The sequence below is a fragment of the Halichoerus grypus genome, chromosome 7 (genome assembly GCF_964656455.1).
Source record: "Halichoerus grypus chromosome 7, mHalGry1.hap1.1, whole genome shotgun sequence".
NCBI lineage: Eukaryota > Metazoa > Chordata > Mammalia > Carnivora > Phocidae > Halichoerus > Halichoerus grypus.
In genome coordinates, this window is record NC_135718.1 from 124614382 (window position 1) to 124626919 (window position 12538).

At 38.0% G+C, this 12538-nt stretch overlaps 1 protein-coding gene across 5 annotated transcripts in view; it reads left to right on the plus strand.

Annotated features, from left to right (window-relative positions):
* Positions 1 to 12538, plus strand: part of NEK7 (NIMA related kinase 7) — a 166005-nt gene that overhangs the window by 37843 nt on the left and 115624 nt on the right. For 3 of the 5 annotated variants that reach the window (XM_036121902.2, XM_036121919.2, XM_036121911.2), the window contains exon 2: positions 2626 to 2844. The exons of 1 other annotated variant lie outside the window; for it this stretch is intronic. In XM_036121902.2, coding sequence (XP_035977795.1) covers positions 2711 to 2844 — 134 coding nt within the window. In that variant the 5' untranslated portion in view covers positions 2626 to 2710. The remainder of the gene's footprint in view (positions 1 to 2625; positions 2845 to 12538) is intronic. One more of the 5 variants, XM_036121948.2, reaches the window with a different exon arrangement.

The following is a 12538-nucleotide window of genomic DNA, read 5'->3' on the forward strand; positions in this document are numbered from 1 at the left end:
TGAAATGTAACCTTTCTGTATATAACGAGTACTAGGAGCAGACAGAATACCTCCTGTCTAGAGACAGTGCCGCCCGGAATGCCGTCTTTGCTCCGGTTCTTCCCCTTGCCGACGTGTCCTGTTACTGAAAGGACTCCTACTTATCCCTAAGGCCTCTGCGCACTTCTTCAGTGGGAAGAGTTCCTTGATACCCCCCTACCCCACACTCTGTTATATGCTCCCTTATCACCTTGCATTTTTCGCTTGTCAAACTTACCACACCACCCATCAAAGTCAGTCTTTTTAACTAGATCACAAGGTCGTCCTTGGGGGCAGAGCCCATGTCAGTTTTGTGCGGGTTGTATGCCCAGAGTCTAGAATAGTCCGTGGCATATAATAGGCCCTTAAATAATGTGGTAAGGTTGTAAATATAAAAATACTCAAATGGATTAAGTTAAAAGTTTTTAGTTAGATCTGTGTCATTGACGATGTCAGTGTCAATGAAATTGAAACACAAACTGAGTGGGCCTGAAGACAATAGAAGAGAAAGGTGGTGTGGTATGTGAATTGCCAAAAATTGGAAAAGATATATTATATTAGGAGATTTGATCTATAATTATACTGACTTGCTTCCCATTGTGCATTTTGACCTAAAAATAAATTTACCAGGGCCTTCCTCCAAATCAGCTGTGATTGTTTTATTTTTATCTATCCTAATTTTGTGGCCATCTATGCATTAAATGTGTTAAGGTGACAGCTAAATTGCCTTCCTAACAACTAATTCTGGGTTTTTAGCATGTATGATTTTGGCTTTGCCTTACTGATTAGATTCTCCACAAAAGTTTAACACTGTGGCTGATTTTTGTTTCCTTTCTTGGAAAACATTGCTCTCCCCATTCTCCCAGGGTATGATGGATTTAGAAGCTATTTTGTTATTGTTTACTGCTTTGTATAGTGACCTTTTGACGTCTCCTGGAGTGGTGGGAATAAGTTTGATACCATAGATATAACAGGAGCATGCCTCAAAGGGATTTTTTCGTTTTTAAATGTGCCTTTTCTTAATGTGCCCAAACTGATTTAAACATTAAAGACTGTTATTCTGAAATTTTTCTCACACTAATGAGAGTGTTGTACTGAGTACAAAACATACCTGTGAGCAACACACGTGAAGTATAGGTTAATTTATGTGTGTATTTTTTCTTGTATTCTTAAAAATTGAGACCAACGCATTCATGCTAACTCAAGTGTCACCCAGGGGAACAGCCTTAGAAAGCTGAAAGTTGTTGAATTTAGTAAGAAAACAGATACTTTCCTCATATAGTCTGAACTGCAATTGTTTTCTGCACATTTTATGATAGGTATTTAAGTCTTAACTACATATTGGTGAGGCAATAACAATGGATGAAAGGAGCCAGAGAGAGGAGAAAGGTAGTATTGTTATTTGTTTCAACAGAGTTTGCATAAGAAAATTATGTGTAAATATATAAAGCTGGGTTTTGTTAAAGGAAGGACTTAGTTTGGTGATTGGTTGCTGGTCGTCTTCCAGATGTCATTTTGATTTCAGTTTCCTGAGGCTGTACCAGTGGGTGCATACTGAATATTGAAAGTGAAAATGAAAATCTCTAAGATCATTTTCCTTTTAAAAACATGTACACAGTATCTTTGCCCTAGCAGATGACCTTATCTCAAAGGAGTGCAGTGCAGGAAAGAGATAATCTATGCTGCAAGATTAACTAGCTGGAAGATTTATGTTACTAGATCACTTTTCTAATGTTCATTGTATTTAAACTTGTGATAAATGTGTTTAGAACAGTAAAATGATTAGTGGAAATTATTTTTACTTGTGAAAGGATAGAATTGAAATGATTTCCTTAGCTATTTGACATGCTATCTTTCTGCTTACTTAATTTTCTGTTTGGTAATGCATTCAGGTGATGTTAAGGCATTATCGATTGTGATGTTTGGTGAAATCAAAAATTAAATCCATCAAAGTAAATATCCTGACTTGTTGAACTTTCTCATACTTTTACAGTTTCTTTTAATGGTTTGAAATGCTGGCCTACTGTGTATAGAACAAGTTGTTACTGTGTTGTTGCTTAGTATTGTTATTCCCGGCCATCATGCAGGTTGGCAAAGAGTACCAAGACTCTAAAGTAAATGACAAAGCAAGCAAGGAGGATGTCTTGCTGCAGCTCTGTAGGCCTGAAAGTAGACAGTGAGACTCAGAGATCAGAGCAAAACAGTTCGTTGTAGCACAGCAAACAGCAGGAGCATTGGCATAATCACACTGATTCTCTTGCCCACAAGTCCCATGGAGTAGTAAGATGGGTCTGGATGGTTGCTGTGCTTTCAGTGAGCTAGCTGGGTCAAAGTGTCAGAGCCCAAGGCTAAAGGCTCAACACCATTGGAAGAAAGTGTAAGCAAGCCTGTCCCCCTAACTGGGGATCAGGCAGGGAGCAAGCAATCTCCCTGTAGTCATGCTATGGTTGCCTGCCCTACATGATTAGCTACAGATATGGCCGAAGGACAGAGGATTGGTTGGTGTACTTGTAGTTTGGTGCATTTGGTAAGGAGGATGTATAGGGGCTCTTGGGACCCATGATAGATAGCCTTTTCTAATAGTCTACCGTTTGGCCCTAAACATAGGCTGAAGTCAAATTTCACATGAGTATGCCACACCGTCAGCAATTCAGATTAAATATGCTGAGACCAAATCCATTCACATGATCTCATGCAACACTTGATAAGGATGATTATCAGTTGGATGAAGCCAACCTGCAGTTTTCATCTCCATCAGGTACCACAGGATTCTGGATTCAGCCAATTGAATAAAGCCCCAGAGAGGACTGATAGGTCTTATTTCAGGTAATCATTTAACTTCCTTTCTTGTGGGATATGTGGATTGTTCCGCTGTCTAGTGGTATTAATTTATACATATTCTGTTCCGCCAGGGTATAGTTTAAGGCTAGAGTGTTACCCATTGTGGCTTGTGCAAGAAGAGTTTAAACTGACCTACTGATCTTCTAGAGCTTGCATAGTCTCATTGGCTAAAACTAAGGATCAGTTCCTGACCATTTGCCGTAGGGCATGAACTCTCCTGCCAGGGAACAGTACTTGTACTGCTTTATGGAACCACAAGTCTGTGTAACCCTAGTAGGATAGCCTAGTTGGGGCACATGTTGTCTCTAGTCCCCACAGTCCAACTTACTGCCAGGCCTCCTTTTTGGTAGCTGGAGGCCAGAGGATGAGTAATTTTTCCTTTACTGACTCAGGGTAGCCCACGTTGCTCCCAAGAATTTGCCTTGGAATTTGCAAGTCCCTGTGTCTTATCAGGATTAATGAACCACCCCCTGGGCTTTCATGTGAGTCAGTTTTTGTTCTAAAGCCATTGCCACCTGCTGTTTATTTGAGCCTGTCAGTCAGCATGATATCACGAATGTAGTGGAACCAAGCCTTTCCTGAAGGGCAAGGGCTTCTTCCACACTGCATTGGTGGAAACAGCAAGGGAATTCAGGTACCCCTGAGGCTACATAGTAAACCTGTCTTGGAACCTGCAGGTGAAGGTAAACATACTGATCTTATAGTATCAAAGGGATTAGGAAAGAGGCATTGGCAGAGAGAGAGAGAGAGGAAGGCATTAGCAATGGCCAAGAAGGCATACCCAGTGTCCTCAGTTTGTGCAGTTGATTCAGTCACAGTCACAATATTGGGAACAACCAGAGCAACAGGGCACAACTGAACTCAGTTGCTGGCAATCCACTGTAGGCCTCCAGCTCCCATTAGTCTTTTTCACAAGGCCACACAAGGTGACTTTATTGAAATATCACATCTCTCAAAATTCTTACTGCCTTGAGGTTTTTAATCAAAATGGTGATTTCTTTTTTTTTTCCCTTCTGGAATTCCATATTGTTTTTGTTGTGTAACATGGGAGAGGACTGCCTGACTAGGGAATCTGTTATGCACTTGTCCTACGATCCCCTCCAACAAGCACATCTTCCACGCTGAGAAAAGACCCCTTGGATTTCATGCGCATTCACAGTACAACTACAGTACATCAGACATCAGTAGCAAGTGTACATTCAGCAATGAGAGGAGCAGTGGCAGCAGTGCACAACAAGGATCCAAATGTCCCCACCTGCATTGTTGCAGGAACTTCTACTTTTATTCTGTTTGCAACTTCAGCCAATTGAATGTGTGGCTTCTGCCCTTCAAGAGAAGTTGACGAGATACCTACTTAAGCATCAGTATCCAAGAAAGCCAGAAAAGCTTCCGTCTCCCACCCTGTCTTTTCTTCCCCTGCAGTCCTCCCTTGGGAATGGGTCTCTCTCTGGTCCCCCTTTTCTTAAAAGGCTGGTAAATCATGGTGCAAGGGCACAAGGTTAGGTCGTGAAGGTACTGAAGGAGTAATGTGTTCTAAGGTTGCCACTTACCTCTGTAGTTTCCATGGAGAAATTTGAATCTGTAGAGGCATTTTTGGTTTCAACCAGACTGCTTTGGTTTCAACCAGGTGTATGCTTTGGGGCTCCCATAGTTCAGTTTCTGGACCGAATTTCTTTGGTGCTGATTCCATCCATTTCTTTCTTTCTTTTTTTTTTTTAAAGATTTTATTTATTTGACAGAGAGAGACACAGCGAGAGAGGGAACACAAGCAGGGGGAGTGGCAGAGGGAGAAGCAGGATTCCCGCGGAGCAGGGAGCCTGATGTGGGGCTCGATCCCAGGACCCTGGGATCATGACCTGAGCCGAAGGCAGCCGCTTAACTGACTGAGCCACCCAGGCGCCCCTGATTCCATCCATTTCTTTTCAGGGGACTCCTGTTTTAACAGTTATATCTACATTGTCTTCTAGCTGGGCCCTTTTGGAGGAGTTCCAAAAAATCATTGTCTATCTCATATCTCAGCATACTACTTGCACCAAGATATTTCAGGAAGAACCCAAACCACATAGAGAATGCATGAAGTAACAAGATCCCAAAGGAAATGACTAAGTAAGCAAGCAGATTGGTTTGCCACAGCTTCATAGGTGTGAAAGTAGGCAGTGAGACTTAGCTATAAGAGCAAGACAGTTTTTAAAATACACAAACAGCTAGAGCATCTGTCCGGGTAGTGCTGGTTTTCCTGCTCCCAAGTACCATGGTGAGACGTGATGCACCTGGATGGTGGCTGTGCTTTCAGGGAGTTGAGTTGCAGCTGAGAAACATAGGACTGAGGGCTCAGCACCTTTTGTAGCAAGTAGCAACCAAACGTGTCAACGGTCACCTAGGAAATGAGCAGCTGTGCTGAAGTTACACTGTGGTTACCTTGGTCACTAGATATAGAAGGGGCTCAAGGTCAGCGCACCTTGTAGTTTGGTGTACTCAGTGAGACCATACAGGGACATGTGGGACCCATGACAGACTGGCTTTCTTGACGTTATTTTTTAGGTAATATCTAAAATATTATAAGAATAGGTATTTTTCAAATAACACACATGTCATAGTACAGTAATCTATTACATTTAAGTTCTGCTTTCAGAGTTATTAAAATATATTCATAATTTATGTTATCGAGTCATCTGTGATGTAGGTCACGGAAGTGTCACCATCTCCATTTTGCACAAAGAAGAAAACTGATGCTTGTTGAGGTTCAGTGACATGTGGCAGGTTGTATGTGTAAGTAGTGGAACCAGATCTTGGATCCATGTCTGTTGACTCTCATGTTTTCTTTTTACTACCCTGAACCAAGTTTACTTGAATGAGTAGAAAATAATCATTTGTAGATTATAAATAAGATTTGTATGCCAGTGATATTTCAGTGAAATTATTACTCTCTTGAGTCTTTTTTCAAAGTCCTAAATTAACGATTTGCTTAGGAAGTATATCAGTGTTAAAATTTAGTTTAAATGTGGCTAGTATTGCATTGGAAAAGAGAATGAAAAATGATAGACATTTAAAATTTTTGTTATTTTTGTTAGTTATGATATAGTAAATCCCTGATTGTATGAACCAACATCTTATAATTTGATTAGTTATACATAAAGCACAGTTGAGAGAAAAAGTAGATTATCGGCATCTCTCAAGTTGAAAGAACCAAGGATCATTCATACTCTGAGAACTAAGGATCATTCTAGTGCTGAGTAGAATATCATCATAGCAGTCAGGCTGATGTTAGGTCAGACTTTCCATTATTAATCCTTCTTTTGGTTTTTATAACTTTTGGTTGAAAATTCTTTCCAGGGAACAATTTGTATACAGATTTTCAGCCTGGGAGCAAATATCTCATGACCCACTTACAGACCTCCTTAAACATTCAGATTAACGTTAAGGGCTTTTAAGATGAAGGCTAATTTTATGTTTCAAAATATTTCAAAATATTTATTCTTTTAGAGTCAACAACTTAAAATTATTTTATTCATTCCTTGTGAGGCTGCATTGTATTTTTAGAATTATACTCAGAATAGCTACTAAGCTCTGATGATAGGCCTTTAAAAATTATAAATTGAATAGCATTTAATTGATTTTAAGAAGTTGTCAGAATGAATAAAGAATTTGTATACTAACTGATTTAAAAGTTAAAACTTTAGGTTTCAATTATTTAAAAAAAAGGGGGATCATTATTTTGTGTTTACTTAATTATTTGATTTGTATTGCTCTGCAAACAAATGTTAATTCAAGAATACAATATTGTTTTAGGGTTCTCCAGAGAAACAGAGCCAATAGGATACACCTACACACATGCACATATACCTCTCTCTGTATATGTGGTTACCTCAACCTATGCAACTAGCTGTATTTCTAGCTCTACACACACACACACACACACACACACACACACACACACACACGATTTATTGTAATGAATTGGTTCACATGATTATGGAGATTGGGAAGTTCTGAAATCTGCCATCTGTAGGCTGGAGGCCCAGGAAAGCTGATGGTACAGTTCTGGTCGGAGTCCAAGACCTAGAACCAGAACCCATTTTGTGTGTTCTAGTACAAACTCTAGGGTCTGAGAACCAGGAGTGCCAGTGGTATAACTTGTAGTGTAAGTCTGAAGGCTTGAGAACTAGTAGAGCCATGGTATAAGCCCCAGTCCCAGGGCAGGAGAAAACCAATGTTCCAGCTCAGTCATCAGTCAGAAGGGGTGAATTCTTCCTTGCTCAGCCTTTTTGTTTTATTCAGGTCCTCAAAGGATTGGCTGAGGCCCACCCACATTGGGGAGGACAGTCTACTTAATTCAAGTCTACCAATTCAAATCTTAATCTCATCCAGAAACACCCTCACAGACACACTTGGAAATAATGCTTAACCAGTATCTGGGCACCCCATGACCCAGTAAACTTGATACATGAAATTAACCATTCCAAATACCGTGAATAATTCTTTCCTATACTCTTAGTCATATTATTTCCAAAAGTGCTGGTATTATACTTGAAACAAATGAAACAGATGAAATGTTCTGATGAAAATATTCCTTGAGCATTGTTTTTTTTCCCCTGAAAATGTATAAAAAATACCCCAAATCCCTAATATCAGAATTGCCATCAAAATCCACTGTGAAAACCTGTAGTTTAGTTCATTTTAGGGTAGTCATATGGGAACCTGTTGCCAGTTTTCAGTCCGTTGTAACAAATTTAATAGACTCTTAGAGACTCCTCTAAATTTCAGCATGCCTCCACCTTCCTAAATCTGTACCCTGTGGAGTTTTTATGCCGTTAGTTTTCTTTAATGCTTTTAGATGGCTTAAGATTTAACAAAATTCATACTTAATTGAATGTGCTGTTTTATTAAATGCTAGAATTAAAACACAGTTTTTCTAAATGAATAATTATTATCATCGTTATAAATTTAGAAATTTAGTCTTTTTCTTCCTGAAAATATTTTATTTTGTTCTTTAATTCCACCATATATTAGGAGGTTGGTCCAAGAAGAGAAGGATGATAATTTTTATTTCATTGGCAACAAGTGGAACTTATTAGAGTATTGACTTTTCTAAGTCCGCAGAAGGATTTTGCTGTGTTTTCTATTAAGTAAATAGTAAAGGGGTAGTCGTAGATTTTATATAGTATTTTCTTTGGTGCATTAGCTGTTATTTTCTTTGATGTATCTCACAATATCACTTTTATATTTTTAAAGTGTTTTGAAACACCAACAGAGATCAACATTCAAGTTTGCAAGTCACTTTTATTTTAACTTGGTGGATTAGGAGCCCTCAAACTGGGAACCTAACCCGTGAAGCAGTCTCAAGCTGTTACTCTCCTCTGGGGTTGGTGGGGTGGGTAGGGGCTGGCAAAAGCCAATGCTCTTTCCAACAGTTGCTGTTATAAACATTGTTGCCCTAAACATTCTTGTGTATATCTTTTGTGCACATGTGGGAGTTTCTTTGGAATATATTACCCAGAAGGGGAATTGAGGGGTCATGGGGACATTGCCCTCCACTTAACAGTATATGAGTTCCAGTTGCTCCATAGCTTGGTTTTATTTTGCCAGAATGTAAAGTTTTTAGCCTGATGGTGGATACAAAATGGTATTCTATTGTTAATTTAATTTGCGTATCCTTGATTTGTACTGAGATTGAATATTTTTTCAAATGCTCTTTGGAAAATTACCTTTCTGTGTCTTTTGCCAGTCTTGAAAAAATTGGGTTATCTTTTGTTTATTGAATTCCTTACAAATCTAATTCTAAGTTGGTTGTATGTATTACGAGTCTTTTTTTTTTTTTTTTTTTCTGGTCTGTGACTTCTTTTTGCACTTTTTTGGTTGTTTTTCTTGATGAATAGACTGGATTTATCAGTGTCTAATGGTCGTACCTTTTATCCTGAAGTATATTTCTTTCTAATTTGATGCCATGAAGACAATTGTCTGTTTTCTTCAAAAAAATTTAAAGTTTTAATTTTGACATTTAGGTCTTTATTCCCCTGCAAGGTGATAATTCTTATGTATGTAGCATGTAAGTGTATTTTTTTCTTATTTACAATAATTGATAACCATTTGCCTCCATACCACTTACGGAATGGTCTGTATTTCTTTCACTTAAAGTGTAATGCCTGTTTTGTCAGACACAAAGTTTTCATACATGAGCAGTTGTGTTTCTGGGCTATTTTTCTGTTCCATTGGTCTTGTTTTTTCCTGCTTCAGTGGTACTTTCAATGAGTCTTGATATCTGTTTGGAAAAGGCCTTTTACCTTGGTGGTGTTTTTCAAAAATCTCTTGGCTATTTTTGGTTTCTTTTTCTTTCATATTTTAGAATTAGTTTTGTAGACATACAAGCACACACGTTTTTTAGGAAACTGTCCATTTCATCTAAGGCTTTTAGATTAATTGACATCAATAATTCTTCTTACTATTACTTGTATTCTTCTCTCCTTCTCCCCACATTTCTTATTCTACTGGATTTGTAGTTATGCCCCCTGAGAGTCTTCTTATTTATCTTTGCGTTCTTTTTTCTTGATCAATCTTGCCATAAGTTTGTCTTTCTTAATTTTTTTTTTTTTTTTAAGAATCAGCTTTTAGTTTTGTGGAGTTTTATAGTCTTTATTTTCTATTTATTTTTGCTCTTATTGTTATCACTTGGTAATTAATAATAATCATTTGTGATTGGATGTGGGGGAGACAGCGTTGAATGAAAGATACTCCAGGTTCCATCATAGTGACCAGGTGGATGGTAGTGTTTATCAGTTGAAGTAGAAAATAGTTGGAGGCAGTTTGTGGGGGAAGATGTTTAGCTCACTTTTGGATATTGAGTTTGTGGTGTCTATACGAAATCCAGGTGGAGCTGTTTATAGGAGAGGCTGGGCCTGAGATAGTGATTTGCTATTTGCTATTGGTAAAGATAGTCAGTGGAGAGTAGTGGGAAGAAGGAAAGACACAATGTTTGGAGGTCAGTGGGAAGCCTTCTTGGCTCTGGTAATACCGTCACCATCCCTATTTCTATTCAACTTAAAGGCCTCTGTGCTTCCAGGAGCACTTGTGCATACATTTGCAATAATTGACATGTTTGTATGTCTCACTAGACTGAAAGGACAGGGCATCTTGACCTCCTCATAGGACCTAGTGCAGTCAAAGCATTGGATATGTGTTTGTGGAATCGACCCTATTGACTGTCCTTGAGTTTGGTCATGTATACATGATTTAACAGGAATGTGTTATGGATGCTCATTCTAGAGGAATCGAGACAGTTACCAATTTTAACCACTAAAAATATTTCCCTTATGGTTGTAAACTGAAAGAGGGCAAGTATTGACTTTTTAAAATCAAATTTTAATTTGATTTTTAAATTTAACCTGAATATAAGTATTTTTTATTTGAAGAAGACATTTATTAATCTACCATATTTAAGGAGGAAAAGTAATTTTTCAGTTATCAGAGATACTTCTTTTAATGAAAAGGTATCTACTGATGTATCTTCTGTTACTGCTTGTTTCCAGAAGGATTTATCTTCTCAGATTTAGGTCTTAATGTGAAGATTAAAAGTTAATAACTTGCCAATTAAAAATACTCCAGACTCTTATGCACCCCCATATTCTAGGAAAATTGGAAGAAGTTTAATATTATTAATTCTAAAGCTTAATGCTTCTGAAACAGCTCAAGGGCATTATTGTTCACAAGATAGTGTGTAAAAAGCTATCCTTAAAAGTCGGGAAAGGGTCATAAAAGTTTATTCAGTGCAACAATCAAGTAAGAAAAATGACAAGAGAACAGAATGCTTGGATGATTTATCTTCTTGATTTTTTACAAATTATAGCTATCTTTGAAACAAGCATTTATATGTGGAAAATCTATGTATTTACAGTTTGGAATAAGCTTTCCTAGAAAAATTATCCAGTTTTATGCTTTGGAGACAGATCTAGTTTTGAATCTCTGTTACTTATTCACTAGCTGTGTGACAAATCTGTTAGGAATCCATTTAGCTTCAAGTAACAACAATGGCACACAAAAAAAAGGGGGTTTATTTTTCTTAGATAATGAGAAATCTGGAAGTGTAGATGGCTGCTGGCTTTGGTGTAATGTTCATCGAGGTCAGGGCTGGTATCTCTCTGATTCTTTGTCTTTCTCATGGAACAACATGGCTGCTTGAGCATGAGGCATCACATCCACATTGCAGGCAGGGAGAAAGGGGGTAGGACAGAAACAGCACTCATGTATCTCTATCTCTATATCTATATAGTAAGGCAGATACCATATTAATTAAAACTATTCTTTTAGAAATGTTAATTGTCAGGAAAACAACCTTCAATTACACATTAAGTGACAAAATATGACAAATACAATCAAATTGTGAAAATTTCTATTTATGCTTATATAATAAATTGATACACTTAATCACTGCATACATTGAAAACAAAAGTAGATATCATTTGTAGTTACTAAATGTCAAGCACTGGACTCAGTGCCTTAAATGCATTATTCATGTATTCTCATAATGATCTTCATTTATTAATTCTGAATAAATACATTTATAAGATATTGTTCTAGATGTGAAAGATTTAATAAAACATGAAAAATCCAAGTCCCACCTAGTGGGTGCTACTGCTATCCCCAAGAGGACACTGAGGCTTATTCAGATTAGCTCTGGCACCCATGGTCACTGAGGCGGACACCATAGACTGACCAACCCCACATCCATTCCCACCCTCTCCCTTGCATACTTCTGCCACAGATGCTAAAGAGCAAATTAGTCATCTCCCAGCCTATATTTCAGCTAAGATTGATCATGTGACCTATTTTCCAAACGTAAGCTAAATTTCTTGTCAACCCCCCCCCCCCCTCCAAAATATCAGCAAAAGACTCTTGTTCCAGTGAAAGCTGGGAAGGAAACAGGACTGGGCAGAAGGAGCTGAATTGCAGTGTGGTTTGCAACAAAGGCTTCAACCAGTCCCATGGGACCGTTCAGGAGCTAGCATAGCCCTTCAGGATTGTCTCAGATTGATGCAAGGGGTCTGGATCTTTGTACCCTCACAGTGACCAGTCATTGGATGCAGCTGCCTAGAGAGGGACTCAGCTGTGAGCCCCGAGCAGCCATTACTCCCTGCAGCTTGGAGAACGAGTGCCTCAGTCCTCAAAAGCTCTCTGGAGGGCGCGCCACAGCATCCACTGCAGATGCTGGATATCGATTTTTCAGACTTTGTTCTTTTCCAGTGCATACACTTAATGTTATTAATTAGTTATTGGGCAGTTTAACTCTTTCCAACACATGCTATTTAGTTTTTTGGTCTGCTTGTTCTGTTTGTTGCTTGGAGAGATATTTTAAAACCGGTAACTCTTGATTGTAGAATTGTCTTTTTTCCTTTTAGTTCTATCAGTTTCTGCTTTATAGTTTTAGGCGGTGTTATTCAAATGTAGAATTGTTGTGTCTTACTGTCTTATTGTATCTTTTATTTTTATGAAATATTCCTTATTTTTAACAATGCCTTTTGTCTTAACAACTACTTTGTCTAATATAAAGTTAGTTACACTAGCTTTCTTTGGGCCAGTGTTCACATAGTATTTCTTTTACATTCTTTTAAAATATCTTCCTGTGTTCCACTATGTAAGACATATCTTAGAAGCATTTAGAATTTTAAAAAATCTGATCATTTTTGTC